The following is a 20245-nucleotide window of genomic DNA, read 5'->3' on the forward strand; positions in this document are numbered from 1 at the left end:
AAAAAGGGTCCTTTTCAGGATCACAAAATTATCTTCAATCTAAAGAGTTTATTGTTTTGTTATCACTCGATATCCCCATCTTGTTCGGCTAAACCTTTCTGTTTAGCGATTGCATTTGCCACTCGCCACAGCTTTCACAGTTGGAAAATTTCTTCCCATCCAGCTTGTGACATATTTTACAGTAAATAACATTCAATGGCACGTCGCATTACCACCACTCAGTGTCGGATTGGAGGTAATTTTAACCTGTAATTGAACATTTGTGATGACAGTGGTACAGTGTCGACTTTCAATGTGGGGTCATAATTTGGACCCCGAACTCTATGTTTACAAAAATGTCCAACTAAATATGTCGCATTACAGGTCCGTCCAATTAGCCATATATCAAGATAAGTGTAAATTACTGTACTTTCAATCTAGAAGCAATTTAAGAATTTGTGAAAATCAATAAGCTCAGAACAACTGCCAAATTCACATACTCATCATATCCTGGCAAACAAATTATGAAAAAATCAATTTGTGTTTTATTATTATTTTGGATATTGTTTTAGAAAGCATTGAACTGTATTTCCTAAACTCTTTTTTGGAAGGTTTAATGGCCCTGAAAAGCGCCTTGTTTCATGGAATGGTTCCAATTCAGAAAACTTAGTACTCGTGGTTTTGAAAAAAACCATTTCGAACGCCCTCGATGCCGCCTTGTTCTGGATTTGCCACCAAAGCATTTTGTATAAAGAATAAACTTTTTTCTTCTGCTACCTGACGCCGTTTTGCGATTGCGTTTGCCACTCGCCACTCGTTGTTGGCTTGTCGTTGTTGTTCTGAATGTGGTTTTTCTTATCGTCGCGAGCAGCTTTGCCAGCCAACTCGATCACTTCGGCGGCCGAAACTATATAACGCCGGCTAAGTGCACCAGACTGGTACTAACGCGCTCGGCCTAGCTACCCTTGCGGGGAACTTCAGATCAACACGGTTCGAGCGGTATTTTGCCTTTCCCTTCACTTTTCCTGCTTTGCCATGTCCAACCATGGCTGCTTGTGTTGGTTTGTTGATCTGATGTGATGCGAAACGATGTGGTGTACGGTTTCGATGAGAATGATCGTTACGGCAGCGGAGCGGGGATTTTTAAGCTGACTGGCTGGCTCGAGAATTACGCATGTGTGAGACTGCGACCATTCTTTTGTTTTTTCTTTTTCCTTTCCAATCGTGCTTCATTCTATTTCGCTGCTACTCTGGTTGCCCGTTTTGGTCGGTACGATTTGAGGAGCACAAAATGGACCAATCAAAAATGGGCACATAGTGCATTTGGACAATGCTTGATATTTCACAATTATTCAATTATTTATCTCAAGAAAAGTGAAATGTTATTCGTAATGATAGATGCGTAGATATATTTCCTATCAATTGATGCAAAAACCTTTGCGATCTATTGAGAAATGCTCGAGTTATAATCGTTCCAAATCTTGCATTTTTTCCTACTTGTTCAGTGCCTAGATTTCCATTTCACCCCCTATATCTTCCGGTTAGACGTAGTCCTACGTCAAAATGTGGCTTTTTAGCAGCGTTCATTTCCCTCGATGCCTCATTCAGCGCAAGAGGTCAAGGATTTGACCACTGTCATACAGTGGAATTGCAGAAGCATCATCCCTAAACTAGACCAATTTAAATTTTTAGTTCACAGTTCTAACTGTGATGTATTTTCTCTCTGTGAAACATGGCTTTGTTCAGCCGACGAGCTGAATTTTCACGATTTCAACATTATTCGCCTAAATCGTAACAACTCGTTTGGTCCTTCTATAGAGTCACTATCCCATCGATTACAGGCATTGAAGTTGTCGCTTGCAAGATACAAATCAATGGCAAAGAACTCTGCATTGCTTCGATATACATTCCTCCCAGGACTACGGTAGGCCGCCATCAGTTCTTTGATATTATCGAGGCATTGCCGGAGCCGCGGTTAATCTTAGGTGACTTCAACTCCCATGGAACAGCATGGGGGTCACTCTACGATGACAACCGTGCCACGTTGATTTATGATCTGTGCGACAACTTCAACATGACAGTTTTAAATACTGACATATCTCTCTGCTCTTCTTCATTATCCCTGGATTGCACATGGAAGGTAATCCAAGATCCCCACAGTAGTGATCACCTACCAATAATTTTATCGATCGCCAATGAATCAAGATCTAGTGAGTCAGTCGATATTGCGTATGACCTCACGAAGAATATTGACTGAAGAAAATTTGCAGAATTAATATATGAAGCAATCATTTCGATGCATGAACTTCCTCCCCTTGAAGAGTATAATTTTATATCAAAATTGATTTACGATAGCGCACTTCAAACTCAAAAGAAACGTGTACCGGCTACCACTTTCCGACGTCGTCCTCCATCACTTTGGTGGGACAAGGAGTGTTCAAAGGTCTACCTTGAAAAATTATCCGCTTTCAAAAAATTCAGGAAAACTTGATTAGTGGAATGGTTTCGAAAGTACCAAGCTCTAGAAGCCAAACTAAAAGGTCTGATTAAAGCAAAAAAGCGTGGATATTGGCGGAAATTCGTCAATGGTTTGTCAAGGGAGACCGCTATGAGTACTCTTTGGAATACGGCTAGGATAATGCGTGGCTGGAACCATACCAATGAAAGTGAGGAATACTCTGACCGTTGGATTTTCAAATTTGCAAGGAAGGTTTGTCCCGATTCTGTTCCTGCACAAAGCGTCGTACGCGATATTCCGCTCCAATGCGACTATGAGAATTTTTCGATGGTAGAATTCTCAATTGCCCTCCTCTCATGTAACAATTCAGCTCCTGGGTCGGACAAGATTAAATTCAACTTGTTGAAGAATCTTCCCGACTTGGCGAAACAGCGTTTGCTGAACTTGTTCAACAATTTTCTGGAGCTGAATATTGTCCCGCATGACTGGAGACAAGTGAGAGTGATAGCCATACGAAAACCCAACAAGCCGGCTTGCGATCACAACTCGTATAGGCCGATTGCAATGTTATCCTGTATTCGTAAATTGTTAGAGAAAATGATTCTACTTCGTTTGGACAAGTGGGTTGAAGCGAACAATTTGCTGTCAAATACGCAGTTTGGCTTCCGCCGAGGTAAAGGGACGAACGATTGTCTGGCGCTGCTATCTTCTGAAATCCAAATTGCATTTGCTCGCAAAGAACAAATGGCTTCCGTTTTCCTCGATATCAAAGGGGCATTTGATTCAGTTTCCATGGAAATTCTCTCAGAGAAACTTCATAATCGTGGACTTTCACCAATTCTGAATAATTTCCTGTACAATTTACTGTCAGAAAAGCACATGTTTTTCAATCATGGCAGCTTGAAATCTTCTCGATACAGTTTTATGGGCCTACCACAAGGCTCCTGCCTAAGCCCCCTCTTGTACAGTTTTTACGTCAATGATATGGATGATTGTCTAACTAGAGACTGCACGCTGAGACAACTTGCAGACGATGGAGTTATTTCCATCACGGGTACTAATCCCGTCGTTCTGCAAAAGTCGTTGCAAGATACCCTGAACAATCTGTTCACGTGGGCCCTCAAGCTGGGTATCGAGTTCTCTACGGAGAAAACTGAAATGGTCGTTTTTTCTAGGAAGCACGAACCCGCCCAATTCCAGCTTTACCTATCCGGCAAAACGATCCAACACTCTATGTTTTTCAAATACCTGGGTGTATATTTTGATTCTAAATGTACCTGGTGGAGACACATTGCGTATTTGAAACAGAAATGCCAGCAAAGAATCAATTTTCTCCAAACAATAACCGGAACATGGTGGGGTGCCCATCCAGGAGACCTCATTCAGTTGTACAAAACAACGATATTGTCAGTGTTAGAATATGGCAGTTTTTGCTTCCGATCAGCTGCTAGGATTCATATTCTCAAGCTGGAGAGGATACAATATCGTTGCATACACATACGATGAGTCTCGAAGTTTTGGCAGGAGTACCCCCGCTTACTCTTCGGTTCACAGAATTATCCTACAGATTTCTCATCCGTTGCAAGATCATGAATCCATTGGTGATTGATAACTTCGAAAATCTAGTAATATGTAACCGAATACTCGCGGTTGGCTCGAGGTTAGTATTACAAGTGTTCTCATAATTGGTATGTTGCAGTCTTCGATGCTCTGTACGTGTGCCCGACACGGGATACTTCCTATTGGGATGCAGCTGACCATTAATCAGCAACGCCCCCCTAGTATGTACCCCATATCTAGCGTGGTGCGTCTTCTCGACTCGAGGAATCCAGGATAGAATGGTCACTAGCCGGCGCAATCATCAGCTCGTATAGAATTGTCATGAGCGGTACAACCTTTGGCTCTTGTTGAATCATCAGTGGACTGCACAACCTTTGGCCCGTGTATCTGTAAAGAGTGTGTGTATGTATTGCCGCGACTAAGTAAAGGCCGAAAGTTGAACTTCTCTATAATATTACTATCCTTCTAGATAGTTATCAGATGATACAGGTTGTGGTATATGATGTTTACATATTTCTAATATTCGTGGTTTTTGTGGTCTTGGTAAACTTAGAATTAATGCCTGTTTTTTCTGGGTTGTATCACATTCACCCGAATACCATTCACCCGAAACACGTTTACCCGAAGCACATTTACCCGAAAGTAATACTTATTCGAATTACATTTACCCGAATGTAACATTTATCCAAATGCAACGTCTACCCGAAAGAAGAAGGAAAAATTCTACAAAATTAATTTTTCTCGAAAACAAATAGAATCATTTCAGTAGAGCATAGAACAGCAACAAACAAACATACCATTGTGGATGCGATCTGGCGTAGTGGTAACATCCATGCCTCTCACGCTAAAGGTCACGAGTTCAATTCTCACTCTCGACATTCTTCTAAAAATGGAAGTAAAAGTGACGAACCAGCCAAATGAGTTGAAAGTCACTATAATACAGATAAAAAAAAACATACCATTGTCATCGGCTGAAGAACAGTTCGCTAAAAACTAAGTAACTTTAACATAGCAAAATGGAAATAATTTTGCTGGTAATGTCGATAAAAATATTTTTAGAGAAGAAGTAAATTCTTAAAATTATTGAATTTTTATTTTTCCCCAAATCTCTTGTATAGACATAAAAAACGAAATAAGCGCAAAAGAACAGCTCTTACTCGTTGTTTGGGGTTAGTATTTTTTTTTCCAAAATATATATTTTTATAAAGGCTCATATGGCGTTAGCCTCACGGGGCCGAGCGTTCAATACTTTGACAATTTTTCTTATTATCTATGTTAGTAATATGTAACCGATTACTCGCGGTTGGCGGGGGTTAGTATTGTTTAAGATGATTTTATTTATCACAAAATGTAAGAAAAAAAAATTTCCTTCTTTTGACTCGGGTATTTCACTCGGTATTATATGATGCTTTCGGGTAAACATTAATTAAATAAAAAAAGTTCATTTTTCAGTTTAGAAATAAATTATTTATTGATTAAGACCAAAGCCACACCAGTGAGATAGTTAATAACATCTCCAGGTTTATACGACTTCACGAGTTTTGTTGTCATTTTCGGAGATTTTCATCGGTCTTTTAGCTCCCGCTTCCGCTGACAGCGTACGAAGTACTTCCGTACTCGCGTTTCGTTTCTCCAATTGAAATTTGCTTCAGGACGCGATTAAATGAGGGGTTTTCGTTTCTTAAAAGTGCACTTCATTTGTTGTGCTATCCCTCGATGTTGTTTGAGGTCCTTGGGATGTTCTTACCAACTATTTCGTAGACGGACCATAAGTGGGAATACAGAAGTTCGAAAGGTTTTTAATTAGCCGACTTACGTCCTTTCGCGTGGTTCTCGTCAACATAATCCCAAAAAAATTCAAAACAGGCGGGCACGCTTTTTAGAGCTCTTCAAACGCCATTGGCATTTTTTGACTGGACAAGCAAGTCAAGGCAACTACTACTTGTTTGTAAAAAAGCTGGATATATCGATGCATCTGGATTTTTTTTTGTTGCATTTATCATCGCCGTCTCGAAGTCCAGTAATACGTAGTCCGGGTTCAATTTGGAGTCGTAATTTTCGGTGATCTCCAGTAGTGTAGAAAAAGCTTTCTCGTACGTACCTTCGCCTTTTTTGGAAGTAGCATCTACACCAAAGGTGTGAAATGTCTACATCCTTCTTCTCCAATGCTTCCGTGAATGGTGAAGATTTGCGCAAATTGATAAGGGGCCGTGTTGAACGTACCATCCATCATCCATATTGATGCTTACGCCAACAAACGAAGGTGTTGTGCTGATGCAAACACAAGGATAACCCCATCGTCAGAGGCTACGTTGGCTTGTAGGAAAGACCCTCCATCCAAAGTTTTTGATAAGCGGTCATCTATCTCCTGTAAGTCTTCGCGCACATCTGGCTTTTTGGGTAGATCACGACGTCGTTGGCGCTGGATTATACGTCGTTAACCTTTTTTTGCTGATTGTTGACTGAACCTGCACCGAATAAAAAATATATACGATGTGAAAAAAATAAAAATTTTAAACAATTGCGTACGTAAAACGGATATGCCTTCTTTTTATTTCATACTGCTCTTTGAGATCATGATTGACGTTACCTTTGGGGCTGTTGTTTCTGTGCAACTTACCTTCTCGAGCGTTGATCCAAGAATGAGGAGATGTGGAGGAAAGTCGCTCACCACACAGTTTCCGAAATATTTCGAATGATCTTATTCGGAGTATATCTAGTGTTATGTTGCTATTTGGGAACACTGTTCCAATCGAGTAGGGAGAGACAAATGTCATGAGACGAATAAAAGTAGGGTAAATGATCTTGGTTTGTCCAGTCGAAAATATGATCATGGTTTGCCCACTTTTTTTCGCTCCTGTGTCAAATAAGGCCTTCGAATGTTTCGAAACATATAAATGAAATTGCCTTTTACATGATTTATAGCAGTTTGATAGTATATTTTTACGAAATCACATGTTTTAAAGGATTATAAAATACACCTTCAATGCGCCCCTCATTCGAGCTAACTTTTAATCGATCACCAGATGATTATTTGGCACGTATTCAGACCTTTTCTGAATTACAACACTTATAAATATTGTAAACATCATGCTTGTTCACCATTTGTATCGGATTTACATAGCTAAACCATTAAATTAACGCATTTTGATGAACTCAATTCTGATCATGAGTTGTCCAATTCAATAATGTTGTTTTGTCCACATGATTTCTATGGCAAACGCTTGGCGCGCTGCAGTTTGTTTATGTTTGTTTATGGTGTGCTTCGCGCATAGCAGAAGTATGGTTTTTCTGTGTTGATTGTGTTGAGGTGAACACTTCTAAAATTCCCAAGAAAAGGCAATATTCTGAAGAAAGCCTAAATTATGATCAATATGATGACAGTAAACTCAAGCATTGATAAATGCAACATCTAATTGTGAATTCGAATGTTTTCATTCAAAAATGGAGATTTCTAAAACCGGACAAACCATGATAATTTTTTTGGGCAAACCATGATCAGAGGTGGTCAAACCATGATCATAATTCTTCTTTAAGGAAAATCGTTAAAAAACATAAAAATTTGAATAATTTCAACACCTTATGGTAGTATTAGCAACTAGAGACTTTGGGCTTTCCAACAAACCCAAACTCGTATCGATTATGTGTGATTTTCATGAAGAAATATCGATTTGCATTTACTAGTTGCGTAAAAACACCCCAAATTGGACAAACCAAGATCATTTACCCTACTTAATCAATACACACGTGTCTATTATTTAATCCGAATGAACACAACATTTGGGCGACGATTCGGGATTAATTAAACGTGTCACGCGGTATATTTAGTGTATCGTACGTTTTTCGCGATAGTCCAGTTGAAGGGAAGTAAATTCGGTAAGCGGAAAACGAAAAATAGTGGACGTTCGGTATCGAACAAAATAAGAGGACGAAACGAGGTTATGGTCATGTGCTGACATCCATTAAAAAAGTGTAAAATGAATCACAATTTTCAGCCATTCGAGATAGGAGATTCTTCGACCGTAGGAAGTAAGTGGATAGCATGGAAGCGGTCGTTCGAACTCTATCTAGAGTGCAATGCAACAGTAGCGGCGAATAAGAAAAAGGCTATGCTACTGCATTTGGCCGACAAAGAGGTGCAAGAAGTGTTTTATGACGATCCAAATAACGATGCAGATCCAGCCGAGGATAGTGAAGTTTGCAAACATGCTGTTGAGATCTTCGATAAACATTTTCAACCAATTGTTTGTGTCCCGCACGAACGTGCAGTGTTTCGAAAAATGTCGCAAAATGAAAACGAAAGTGTTGCTCGATTTGCAAGGCGACTCCGTCATCAAGGAGACATGTGCGATTACGAAAACGCATTAGATATGCGCATAAAGTGCGCTACACATACAGCGTCACAGTCACCGTCCCGTCAACTATTCTCTTGGACATATTTTGCCGACGTCAAAGTTGCCGGTGATGGTGTATGTGAATGCTACCTTACGATTTCCATGGAAGAATATTTGACATTTCATTCCTTTACGTTAACTTTACGATGACGGGATGTTGTATATATAGCGTACTGAACGGAGCAAACTCAAACGGATTACGAGAGGTGATTCTGAAAAAGCGGTTAACGGTGTTGTCAGGAATAATTGAAGAAGGAAATGTTCTGGAAAAGAATCGATTTGAATCAACAAGAAACCGGTGCAGAAGGATCTGATGTATGAACGATGTGTTCCGATGAACAATTGCAAGTATAAATATATATAAAAGGTGTATATTCATATGAAGTAAAATTCTTATCATACGCGTGCTTAACATAAGCAAATTTATAACACATGCGAATTGGGGCTCTATTGGTATTAACAAGTTCTTCCGCACAGTAACTCGATGTTGATAATTCCTTAATATTTTCCTTCGTTGATCGTATTGTTTACACATATTCACGTTGGAGAGCCTTAATCTTTCTCTCCGTTGGCCGAGGCATTTTGATTGAATGTAATACTTTTCCGTTTACTACTTTTGACAGCAGAGGCAGCCGTAGCAGTGTTCCGAGCTCTGCAATACCATTTTCTTAGTGGTTACGGAAATGTCCACGGTGAGGGGGGAAGGGGTATAGACAATATCCACGTGGACACGTTGAATGGATATTTTGAAAAAGCATTTTGGAATCACTTCAATGCCACCTAATGATAATCTTGCGACGCATGGTTTTGTTTTTTGATAATCGTCGGATTATATTCAGAATGGAAACAAGTGATCTCGTATGAATTTATAGGGAATTAGAATCCAGGCAGCCTCATGAAGAATCCTGTACACAGGATAATTATCAATGTTGAACCAATCGGCCTGAAAGTTTGCTTCGTTTCGTCTGACTGCGGAGCACTGAACGACTGGACTACAGTACATCCTGTTGATAAAGATAGTTTTTTTTGAATTTATCCCGAATCCTGTAGATCTTTTAAAAACCATTCCTTCTTGGAATACTGAGTTTAAAAATCTTTTCTCCGATATTGTATCGAGGGAACATTTGCATATTTTAGTTACAGGAGAGGCCGACCAGGCAACAAAAATGGTTCATCGGTTGAAGTATGAGGAAATTGACTTTGAATTATTTAAAATTTCAAATATTGATAAGATGAAGATCAGCAATTCGACCAAATATTGTAACCATACAATGGCGGCAGCTATGTATATAATTGCTGATCAGTCAGCGAATGCTAAACTTAAAACGACTGCAGTTTTCCTGGAAGACTTATCAAGATGCTATGATCTAACAACCTCTAGATCAACGAATACATCTCTGAATCCAAGCAATAAATTAAAATATGCAGCTGATATTAATCATCTCAATATGATGATTAAACTTGTAAGCGGTGGAAAGGTAACCTAGTGAACTAATGGCATACTGACGATGGACGCATAACGCATAAATATGAGATTATTTGTATAGGGATACACATGAAATTCAACTCTTTTGAACTTGGTGGTCCTGAATAGAAATGAGACGTCTTGATTGTGTGTCCGTTATGTGTTCGGGAACACATTCCGATCACCACAAAAGGGAGAGTAAAAAATTATAAGGGGTTGTATCTAGGACACGACCGCATATTTTCGACGAAGAACTACTCAATTATATTATGCAATCCACTTGTTTATCACTTCGATTATTATTTTTGAATGCATCGACATTTTTGTGATAGATTATGTTCTTCGATACAAATAAACTTGATGAACGTCCTTTTACGTTTGATATGATGCCTAGGACTACCAAAATATTTGAACGGAAGAATTGTCAAACGATCATTGTATTTTACATTTCCCTCTGAAATTATTACACATCTCATGTTTACCTAGTTCTCGAACCGCGAAAGTTCATTCAACTCTAGTATCTGGAATGATGGTTTTCCCAGGCTTCTCAGTTTAAAAGTACGGTTTAGGGAAACATATTCCGGTCTGCACAACGACAAGCGAGTACAAAAGTACTCAACGCCAAAAAATACCCCTGACTTGCACATATTTGCAAAGCAGATTCTCCCAGACACATTAATTTTGAAGTCCGTGTTAGGGAAACACAGCTCAGTGGGAAATAAATACCCCCGACTTGCATGTTTTGACAAAACGAATTCTCCCAGGCACATTAATTTTGAAGTCTGTTTTGAGGAAACCGTAAATCGGGCCAAATAAAACTTAGTTAGGGCGTTCAGATAACGCTTGACATTTTACAGTTATTCAATTGTTCATCTCATGAAAAATAACATTTTATTAATTTTGATAGACGCGTAGAAATATTTCCTATAAATTGATGCAAATATCTTTCCGATCTGTTAAGAAATGTTCGAGTTATAAGCATTCGAAATACGGCTAGGGTTAACACACAAATCGGCGAAACAAATGTAAGGGAAAAAAGGAAGTACTTCCAGTTTTCTTGAATTTAAACCGTTTATAGATTAGCGAATTGTAATGTATAGCATATCAAAAAAATCCGATTTCCGATTCGATTGGTATATAAATCATCAAAATTCGTTCACAGTGAAAATAGTTGTTAACGTTAACTTTATTTCATAAAAACGTGACCTGTTTTCTGAATTGGCACCCTTCCTGAAAGACGTAGTTCTACGTCAAAAAAAAAACTGTTCACATCTGTGTTCAACAATATATGGAAATTTCTGCATTACGCATTTTCAATAAATTCATTCGTATTTATCGACAAAAAAGCTATCTGATAGTGCTGAACATCTATATTTTTCATATAGAACTTCTTTGCTGTAATGTGTATTCTGAGAATGCATTTTGGAGTGTATCTTTGAGGCAAGCGGTATGAACCATAATCAGCTATCCCCAAAACTGCGTTCATAAGATTGGCTATTTGAATTTAATTGTTCTATTCAGGCGCGAAACATTAAAAAAAACAAAACCGCCAGTGCTTTATAACTATAGAACCAGACAGAAAAGTCAGGAGTAGAACGAAGTATTTCGGAATCATTTGTTGCTGTTGTTGTGTCAAAACCAACGCGGTTAATGGGTAATTGGCCACCAGTTAACGAAATCCGGACGGTCTACAGAGACTAGGGAGTTCCCAGATCAAACCCCATTCGAGAACTTGTGATGAATAATCTTATGAAGAGCAGATGTAGCTAAAAAGCAGTGTTGGCCTACCCATTAGGCCAGCGCGCCCACCTTTCACCTGAACCGATCTTGACAGCCGACAGCATCGAAGTAACAGGTTAGTCGTTCTGTCACTGCTGGTGAGTAAAAAAAAAAGACAGAACATAAACATAAGACTAGATAAGCTCCCACATTTTGTACGGTTTCCATTATAAGATAATAAGAACGATCCAAACTGTTTAATACTCGATTTAATCAAGTTGTGAGCATTCGCGTGTGAGTGGTTGCATTCCACCAAAGTTTGTGGCCAGTTATCTTTCGCGATATAAGAGGTAAATAGCGAGAAATTTCACAGCAATATCGAATTGCTTTTAGGCGCATGTTTTTTAACCTTATTCCTTGTTCAGCTGCGAATCAATTTCTATACGTAGACACAGTGAAATTCGACCTATCAGTTTACGCAGTAAATGGTCGCGAATCTGTGTTCTAAGGTTAAACAGGAATTACTTTTAAGCCCAAATTTAAGGAGAACCGGTGAGAAAATAACGTGGAGTAATTATAAACATACATATCTAAACTAAATTACATTTTTTTGTTTAGGACTAAAATCACTAAAATCATAGTGCCCTAGAACTGAACACGAGAAATATCGAAGGGGAATTAAACGTGAGTAACATAATTATCATTGAGAAACAAACAACGCATAGGAAGTAAATCGAATGAGAAACGGCCAGTTTAATGAATGATTTGATCGAATGAATGGATTAAGTCCATAGAGAGAAAAACAATTACCCAGAGGACAATGAATGAATTATCATCATGAAATTATTATTACCATGAATGAAATATCATTATTATTGTAAATATGAATTATATACTGTTATTATCACCAATGTTGCAACAATCACTATTTTTGTGCTTCATTAGGTTCATGTGAATTGTAGTGCATTTACTATTACTATTATTATTATATTATATTACTATTATTATATATATATCATTAATACCAACATAACTCTGTAATTCAACAGGAAAATTATATTCTCCATTTGACTAAACGGATCAAGTGTATTTAATTCATTTCCGCTGCGGAGAATTATAATTTTGGAATCCCGTTGGAATAAATCCAACATTATATAATTTTCGTTTAAAAACGAAATTAATTGATTCGTGAGCATATCAAACCGTGGTTCTAAGTCCGATGGTAGCAAGGGCGCATATTCGAAGAATGATGGTAGCGATAAGATGGTAGTGACGGATGAAATGGAGAAAACAGCCGATGGATACGCATGTAAGTCTTGTGGAGGTCCTGATACCGAAGAAATGGTGCAATGTGATCAATGCAACGGATGGCATCATTACGATTGTGTGGGAGTAACAGATGAAGTTGCCAACCAGAGCTGGAGATGTACCAACTGCATGACCGCAAAAGGGTTCCAGCGAACTACGTCAACTTCAAACATACAACCAACATCGAAGGATGCCAAGAAGGAGGCAAAATCCAAACGTACGTCTTCTGTTCAGAAAGCCACAACAGCAGTACCTACTTGTTCATCGCATGACAAAGCATCGATTCACTCTGAGCCATCAAAGTCCTCCAAGCCGATGGAAAGTTGTCCACCTACAGAGACATGTCCACCTAAAAAGAAGTCAGAACCAATGTCGTCGTCGAAACAGTCCGATTCAGTGCTGTTGAAGAAGCCGAAAGAAATTCATCAATCGAGTTTACGCAATGAACAACAGAAAGAAATAGTTTTCGCACCGTCAGTTGAAGGAGTTCCTACAATCGAGCTAGAAAGGGCCTTTTCGGAATTGTCATGTTCATCGTCGAAGAGATCCGCCCGTAATCGTGCTAAATTAGAACTCTTGAAGTTGCAGGAAGAAAGGAATTTCGAGGAGAAGCAACAGCTTGAAGAAGAAGAACGCCAACGAGTGGCTACTCTGGCGAAGGCAGAAAAGCACAAGGAGTTTCTAGATAAAAAATATAAAATTCTGGAAAACTTGGCTGAAGAAAAAGGGTCGAGTCGGTGTTCCGGTTCTATCGTTTCAAGAAGTCGAGTAGAGGAATGGGTTGAGTCTTCCAGTCAGGCACAATTGGAAACCGATAAACGTTCATCTGATCCTGCTACTCAGCAGCAAGCTCAACAAGTGGACAATCTAAAAGAACAAACGCAGCAGAAACCGATTCAGCAGCAAGAAGTTCTATTAGAACAGCAGCAACGACAGCAACAACTGCAACAAGAGCAGCTCCAGCAGCAACGGCAAAAACAGTTGCAGAATGAAGAAGAATTCCGACGACATCAACAGCTGCAACGTGAAGAACAACTGTATCAAGAAAAACTTCTGCATGAACGAAGGCAACGGTTACAACAGGACGAAGACCGCATCAACCAACTATGGGAACGACAGTTACTACTAGAAAAACGCTTGCGTGAACAACCATTAACAAACACTATTCAATCTGAAAGTCAAAAGCCTTCCAGACAAATTCTTGCGTTACAATCTAACATCCTTCAGGAGAATCTTGAATCAGATAACCATAACCGAGATTCAGTGCGTAGACAGTCAGGTCAGTTTAGTCCAAATACTCTACCTCAGTCGACGCGAGTTCAACCCGAGATGGCTCACCCCAGTGGGCCTACTATTGGCACTCCAAATGCTACAAACGTTCAGAGATTGCCAGAGAACTCTATGATTGTTGAAGAAGACTACAACCAGTTTCAGTTATCACGCTCTCAGATTGCAGCACGGCAGGCAGTTTCGAAGGACTTGCCTACATTTTCCGGCAATCCGGAAGAATGGCCGATCTTCTTATCCATGTTTAATAGCACGACAGCTATGTGTGGATTCACGGAAGAAGAGAATCTAGTTCGGCTGCAAAGAAGTTTGAAGGGGAAAGCCTATGAGGCTGTTAAATGCAGACTAATGCATCCCGGAAACGTTCAAGGAGTTATGGACACACTGAGAATGTTGTACGGTCAACCAGAAGTCATCGTTCACTCGCTGATTGGGAAGATAAGTTCGTTACCGGCGATTCGTGAGGACCGACTGGAAACCCTAGTAGATTTCGCAGTGAGCGTGCAGAACTTTTGTGCGACAGTCGAATCATGTGGTTTGGAGGAATATATGTACAACGTTGCTTTGTTACATCAATTAGTCAGTAAACTACCACCATCGCTCAAGCTTAACTGGGCTCAACATCGGAAGACGTTTCTCACGGTCAACCTGGTGACCTTCAGTGAATGGGTGTTTACCCTTGCAGAAGCAGCAAGCTCCGTAACGTTTCCCACTGTATCGTTGGAAACAAAACCCAGCCGCAACGATACTCGGCGGAACAAGAAAGGAGACAGTTATCTCAATACGCACTCTGAGACTCCACATGACATGAGTTCTCATACGTCCCCGAACACGGTAGTACTTTCCACATCAGCACCAAATAAGGAGACTTGTCGAGTGTGCAAAGGAAACTGCAAATCTCCGGACAAGTGCAAGCGCTTTCTAGAGTTCTCCAGAGATTCCAGATGGGCGATAGTCAGGGAGTTTGGACTTTGCCGCACGTGCCTTCGCCAACACAAAGGAAATTGCAAAGCCAAACCATGCGGCAAAGATGGGTGCACATACCGACATCACGAACTGCTACACAACGACCAAAAGACCCAAACATCGACCGGGAACCAAGAATCACTCCAAGCTAGTACTTCTAGACATAGCTGCAACACACATCAGACTACATCAAGCTCTGTGTTATTCCGGTATCTCCCGGTAGTGTTGTCAGGTCCTGGGAAGGAGGTACATACTTATGCCTTTTTGGACGAAGGCTCCGCACTGACGCTCCTGGATCAAGAGCTTGCTGACGAACTGAAGCTAGATGGAACCACTAGTCCACTTTGTCTGCGCTGGACTGGAGGAACACAACGTCATGAGAAGAATTCCAGTATCGTCAAGCTTCACGTTGCTGCACGACATCACGAAGCCAGAAAGTTTTCCTTAGAGGATGTGCGAACGGTGAGCCAGTTGATGCTACCACGTCAAACCTTGAACCTTGATGAACTTGTGCGTCTGTATCCTCACCTGAAAGGACTGCCGATCGAGTCATACCAAGACGCTCGTCCACGCATCCTAATTGGGATGAAGCATGCACAGCTGGGACTTTCTCTAAAGAGCCGCGAAGGAAAACTGGGTCAACCGATCGCGATGAAGACACGACTAGGGTGGACAGTCTAATGGGGAGACTCCTAATATGTTTCATTATACGTTTCATGTACATTCGGACAATGATGAATCTGACGAAGATCTACATCGAGCTGTGAAGGAGTATTTTTCCATCGACAGCATTGGAGTTTGTAAGCCAGCTAAGTTACTCCTATCGTTTGAAGATGAGCGAGCTAGGTCTCTCTTAGAGTCCCGTACGCGTTTTAACGGCGAACGGTATGAAACAGGCTTACTTTTTCGATACGATGATTTCCGTCTACCTGATAGCCGAGAAATGGCGCTACGTCGGCATCGATCTCTGGAGAAACGCATGGCGAAAGATCAACGGCTGGCGGAAGTTCTACAGAAGAAAATTTCAGACTATACTACAAAAGGTTATATCCACAAGTTATCCAACGATGAAGTCAAACAACATTGCAGCGACACCTGGTTCCTGCCAGTATTCCCAGTCACCACTCCAAACAAACCCGAAAAAGTGAGAATAGTGTGGGACGCAGCTGCAAAAGTTCATGGGAAGTCACTGAATTCCGTTCTACTAAAGGGGCCCGATTTGCTCTCCTCTCTGTTCGAAATTCTACTCCGTTTTCGCATTCATCCTGTTGCAGTAACTGCAGACATCCGCGAAATGTTTCATCAAGTGTTGATACGTGAAGAAGACCAACGATACCAATGCTTCTTTTGGACGGATGAACAGGGGAATCTAGCAGTATACAAAATGAAAGTAATGACATTTGGGGCATGCTGTTCTCCGAGTAGCGCTCAATACGTGAAGAACATAAATGCAGAACGGTTCAAGAGTGAATACCCGGCGGCATACGAGGCCATCACGAAATCACACTACGTCGATGACCTGTTAATCAGTGTCGCTTCTGAGGACGAAGCCATACAGATAGCGAAGGATGTTAGGCACGTGCATGCACAAAGCGGGTTCGAGATTCGAAACTGGATCAGCAACTCCAGACGGGTAACGTCAGCACTACAAGAAGTAAACATGGAGGAGAAATGTCTTGACCTATCATCAGAACTGTCTACAGAGAAGGTCCTAGGTATGTGGTGGAATACAACGTCTGACGCATTCACGTACAAAATCGGTTGGACTCGTTTTGACGGAGCTCTGTTAAATGGTCAACGACGACCTACAAAGCGCGAGGTTCTACGGATTCTCATGTCTATATTCGATCCACTTGGACTGATTGCTCACTTTCTAGCGTACTTGAAAACCTTGTTGCAAGATATCTGGAGATCCGGTATTGAATGGGACGAAGAAATAAACGACGTTGCATTCACGGATTGGCTCACCTGGCTGAAAGTCTTGCCCAATGTCGAAAACGTTCACATCGCCCGGTCCTACAGTGTCAGATATCCATTCACCAAAGCGGACGAAATACAACTGCATACTTTCGTAGATGCAGGGAAAAATGGAATGGCAGCTGCATGTTTTCTTCGCCTTGCCAAGAATAGTATAATTCATTGTTCACTTATCACCTCTAAAACCAAAGTCGCACCGCTGAAACTCACATCGATTCCTCGACTGGAACTACAAGCAGCGTTGATAGGGACACGGCTCAGTCGAACAGTTATCAACAAACTTGGGATACGAATCTCTAGGAAGTTTTACTGGTCAGATTCGAGAGATGTTTTATGTTGGATTAACTCCGATCATCGTCGATATACTCAATTTGTCGGGTTCAGGATAACGGAGATCCTAGAGACTACGGAAGCACAGGAATGGCGATACGTACCAAGCAAACTAAACGTTGCCGACGATGGCACCAAGTGGGACAAACAACCTGATTTATCTCCCGACAGCAGGTGGTTCAATGGACCAGATTTCCTATGGACAACCGAAGACAAGTGGCCACAGTTAGGAATCCGGAACAAATCCACAGATGTTGAACTCGTAGCAAGCCTTTCCCTCCACTACGCTCTCTATGAACCGATTGTCCTCATCGCTGACTATTCTAGTTGGGTTCGGTTGAGAAATGTTGTAGCACGTGTGTTACGGTTCATAAAAAATTTGCGATCCAAGCAACGGAAACATCCAATCATCACAGGACCACTCGTCGGAAATGAACTCTGCGCTGCTGAAGCTTATTTGATTCGTCTCGCGCAACAAGAAGGTTACCCCGAGGAAGTCTCCGTTTTCCTGAGTTCAAGGCAGAAGGAAGACGGCTCAACAACGACCCTTCGGAAATCAAGCTCACTCTACAAGCTGACACCATGGCTGGACGAATGTGGCATTCTACGAATGAGAACTCGTATCGCAGCCTGTCAATATGCAACTGAAGATGCGAAGAAACCCATCATTCTACCAAGCAAGCACCATATCACTACCCTTATAATTTCGCACTACCACAACGAATATCATCACCAAAACCACGAAACGGTGATAAACGAACTGCGACAGAGATATCAAATCAAGCATCTACGCTCGCGCTTTCAACAAGTATGCAGAGATTGCCAGAGATGCAAGGTTGAACATGCCGCACCAAACCCTCCACTCATGGCAGATCTACCTCCTGGACGCCTGGCAGCATTCTCACGCCCGTTCACGCACACAGGAATATACTACTTCGGCCCAATCGAAGTAGTCGTTGGAAGGAGAGTCGAGAAACGTTGGGGAATGCTAGCGACCTGCTTGACCGTTCGAGCGATACATATCGAAGTAGTACACTCAATGACTACTAGTTCTTGTATCATGGCAATCCACAATTTCATCGCTAGGCGCGGGCAACCCTGTAAATTCTACAGCGCTCGGGGAACTAATTTCGTCGGGGCCGAGCGAGAACTGAAGAAGATGAGAGAAACGATCGATCATAACGTTATTATGAAAGAGTTTACCAATACCAAGACTGAGTGGTTGTTTAATCCACCATTGGCGCCACACATGGGCGGAAGCTGGGAGCGACTTATTCGTACAGTAAAGAACAACTTAATGGCCGTCTGCACAACGAAAAAGCCATCTGATGAAGTACTGCGTAACACACTAATCGAAATTGAAAACGTGGTTAATTCCCGTCCGCTTACGCACGTGCCGTCAGACGAAGACTCTGCTCCCGCTCTCACACCGAACCACTTCCTATTGGGATCGTCCAACGGAAACAAACCGCTCGTCACGATTAACAACTCTGGGCTCACCTTGAAGCAGAACTGGTGCACTTCCCAGGTCCTGGCAAATCTGTTTTGGAAGCGATGGCTTACGGATTATTTGCCCGAAGTCACCCGTCGAACCAAATGGTTCCATGCAGTGAAACCTATCACCAGTGGAGATATCGTAGTCATCGTTGATCCCAAGATGCCCCGAAATTGCTGGCCCAAAGGAAGAGTCATCAATACAATCCTCGGACGAGACGGACAGGTACGGTCTGCAACCGTACAGACAGCCGCTGGAATCTACGAGCGCCCGGCCGCCAAGCTGGCGGTGCTAGATGTTCAGCGCGTCGAGTCGTAAGCCAACCGGAAGTTGGCGTACCTTGGGGGGAGTGTTGGCCTACCCATTAGGCCAGCGCGCCCACCTTTCACCTGAACCGATCTTGACAGCCGACAGCATCGAAGTAACAGGTTAGTCGTTCTGTCACTGCTGGTGAGTAAAAAAAAAAAGACAGAACATAAACATAAGACTAGATAAGCTCCCACATTTTGTACGGTTTCCATTATAAGATAATAAGAACGATCCAAACTGTTTAATACTCGATTTAATCAAGTTGTGAGCATTCGCGTGTGAGTGGTTGCATTCCACCAAAGTTTGTGGCCAGTTATCTTTCGCGATATAAGAGGTAAATAGCGAGAAATTTCACAGCAATATCGAATTGCTTTTAGGCGCATGTTTTTTAACCTTATTCCTTGTTCAGCTGCGAATCAATTTCTATACGTAGACACAGTGAAATTCGACCTATCAGTTTACGCAGTAAATGGTCGCGAATCTGTGTTCTAAGGTTAAACAGGAATTACTTTTAAGCCCAAATTTAAGGAGAACCGGTGAGAAAATAACGTGGAGTAATTATAAACATACATATCTAAACTAAATTACATTTTTTTGTTTAGGACTAAAATCACTAAAATCATAGTGCCCTAGAACTGAACACGAGAAATATCGAAGGGGAATTAAACGTGAGTAACATAATTATCATTGAGAAACAAACAACGCATAGGAAGTAAATCGAATGAGAAACGGCCAGTTTAATGAATGATTTGATCGAATGAATGGATTAAGTCCATAGAGAGAAAAACAATTACCCAGAGGACAATGAATGAATTATCATCATGAAATTATTATTACCATGAATGAAATATCATTATTATTGTAAATATGAATTATATACTGTTATTATCACCAATGTTGCAACAATCACTATTTTTGTGCTTCATTAGGTTCATGTGAATTGTAGTGCATTTACTATTACTATTATTATTATATTATATTACTATTATTATATATAT

The 20245-nt window shown here is 41.0% G+C and overlaps 1 protein-coding gene and 2 long non-coding RNA genes across 3 annotated transcripts; all 3 read left to right on the forward strand.

Annotated features, from left to right (window-relative positions):
• Positions 1-11764: 11764 nt before the first annotated feature.
• LOC129764642 (uncharacterized) lies at positions 11765-12385 on the forward strand. The gene is made up of 3 exons (XR_008741181.1): positions 11765-11925; positions 12001-12127; positions 12194-12385. It is a non-coding gene; the product is annotated as an uncharacterized LOC129764642 (long non-coding RNA).
• Positions 12386-15833: 3448 nt separating this feature from the next.
• Positions 15834-19256, forward strand: LOC129766961 (uncharacterized). Its single transcript, XM_055767558.1, has one exon. It carries the CDS (start codon positions 15834-15836, stop codon positions 19254-19256), a length of 3423 nt encoding a protein of 1140 aa, XP_055623533.1.
• A 155-nt stretch (positions 19257-19411) lies between these two features.
• LOC129764369 (uncharacterized) lies at positions 19412-20041 on the forward strand. The gene is made up of 3 exons (XR_008741122.1): positions 19412-19581; positions 19657-19783; positions 19850-20041. It is a non-coding gene; the product is annotated as an uncharacterized LOC129764369 (long non-coding RNA).
• The last annotated feature ends 204 nt before the right edge of the window (positions 20042-20245 follow it).

This window comes from Toxorhynchites rutilus, chromosome 2, assembly GCF_029784135.1.
Source record: "Toxorhynchites rutilus septentrionalis strain SRP chromosome 2, ASM2978413v1, whole genome shotgun sequence".
Taxonomy (NCBI): domain Eukaryota; kingdom Metazoa; phylum Arthropoda; class Insecta; order Diptera; family Culicidae; genus Toxorhynchites; species Toxorhynchites rutilus.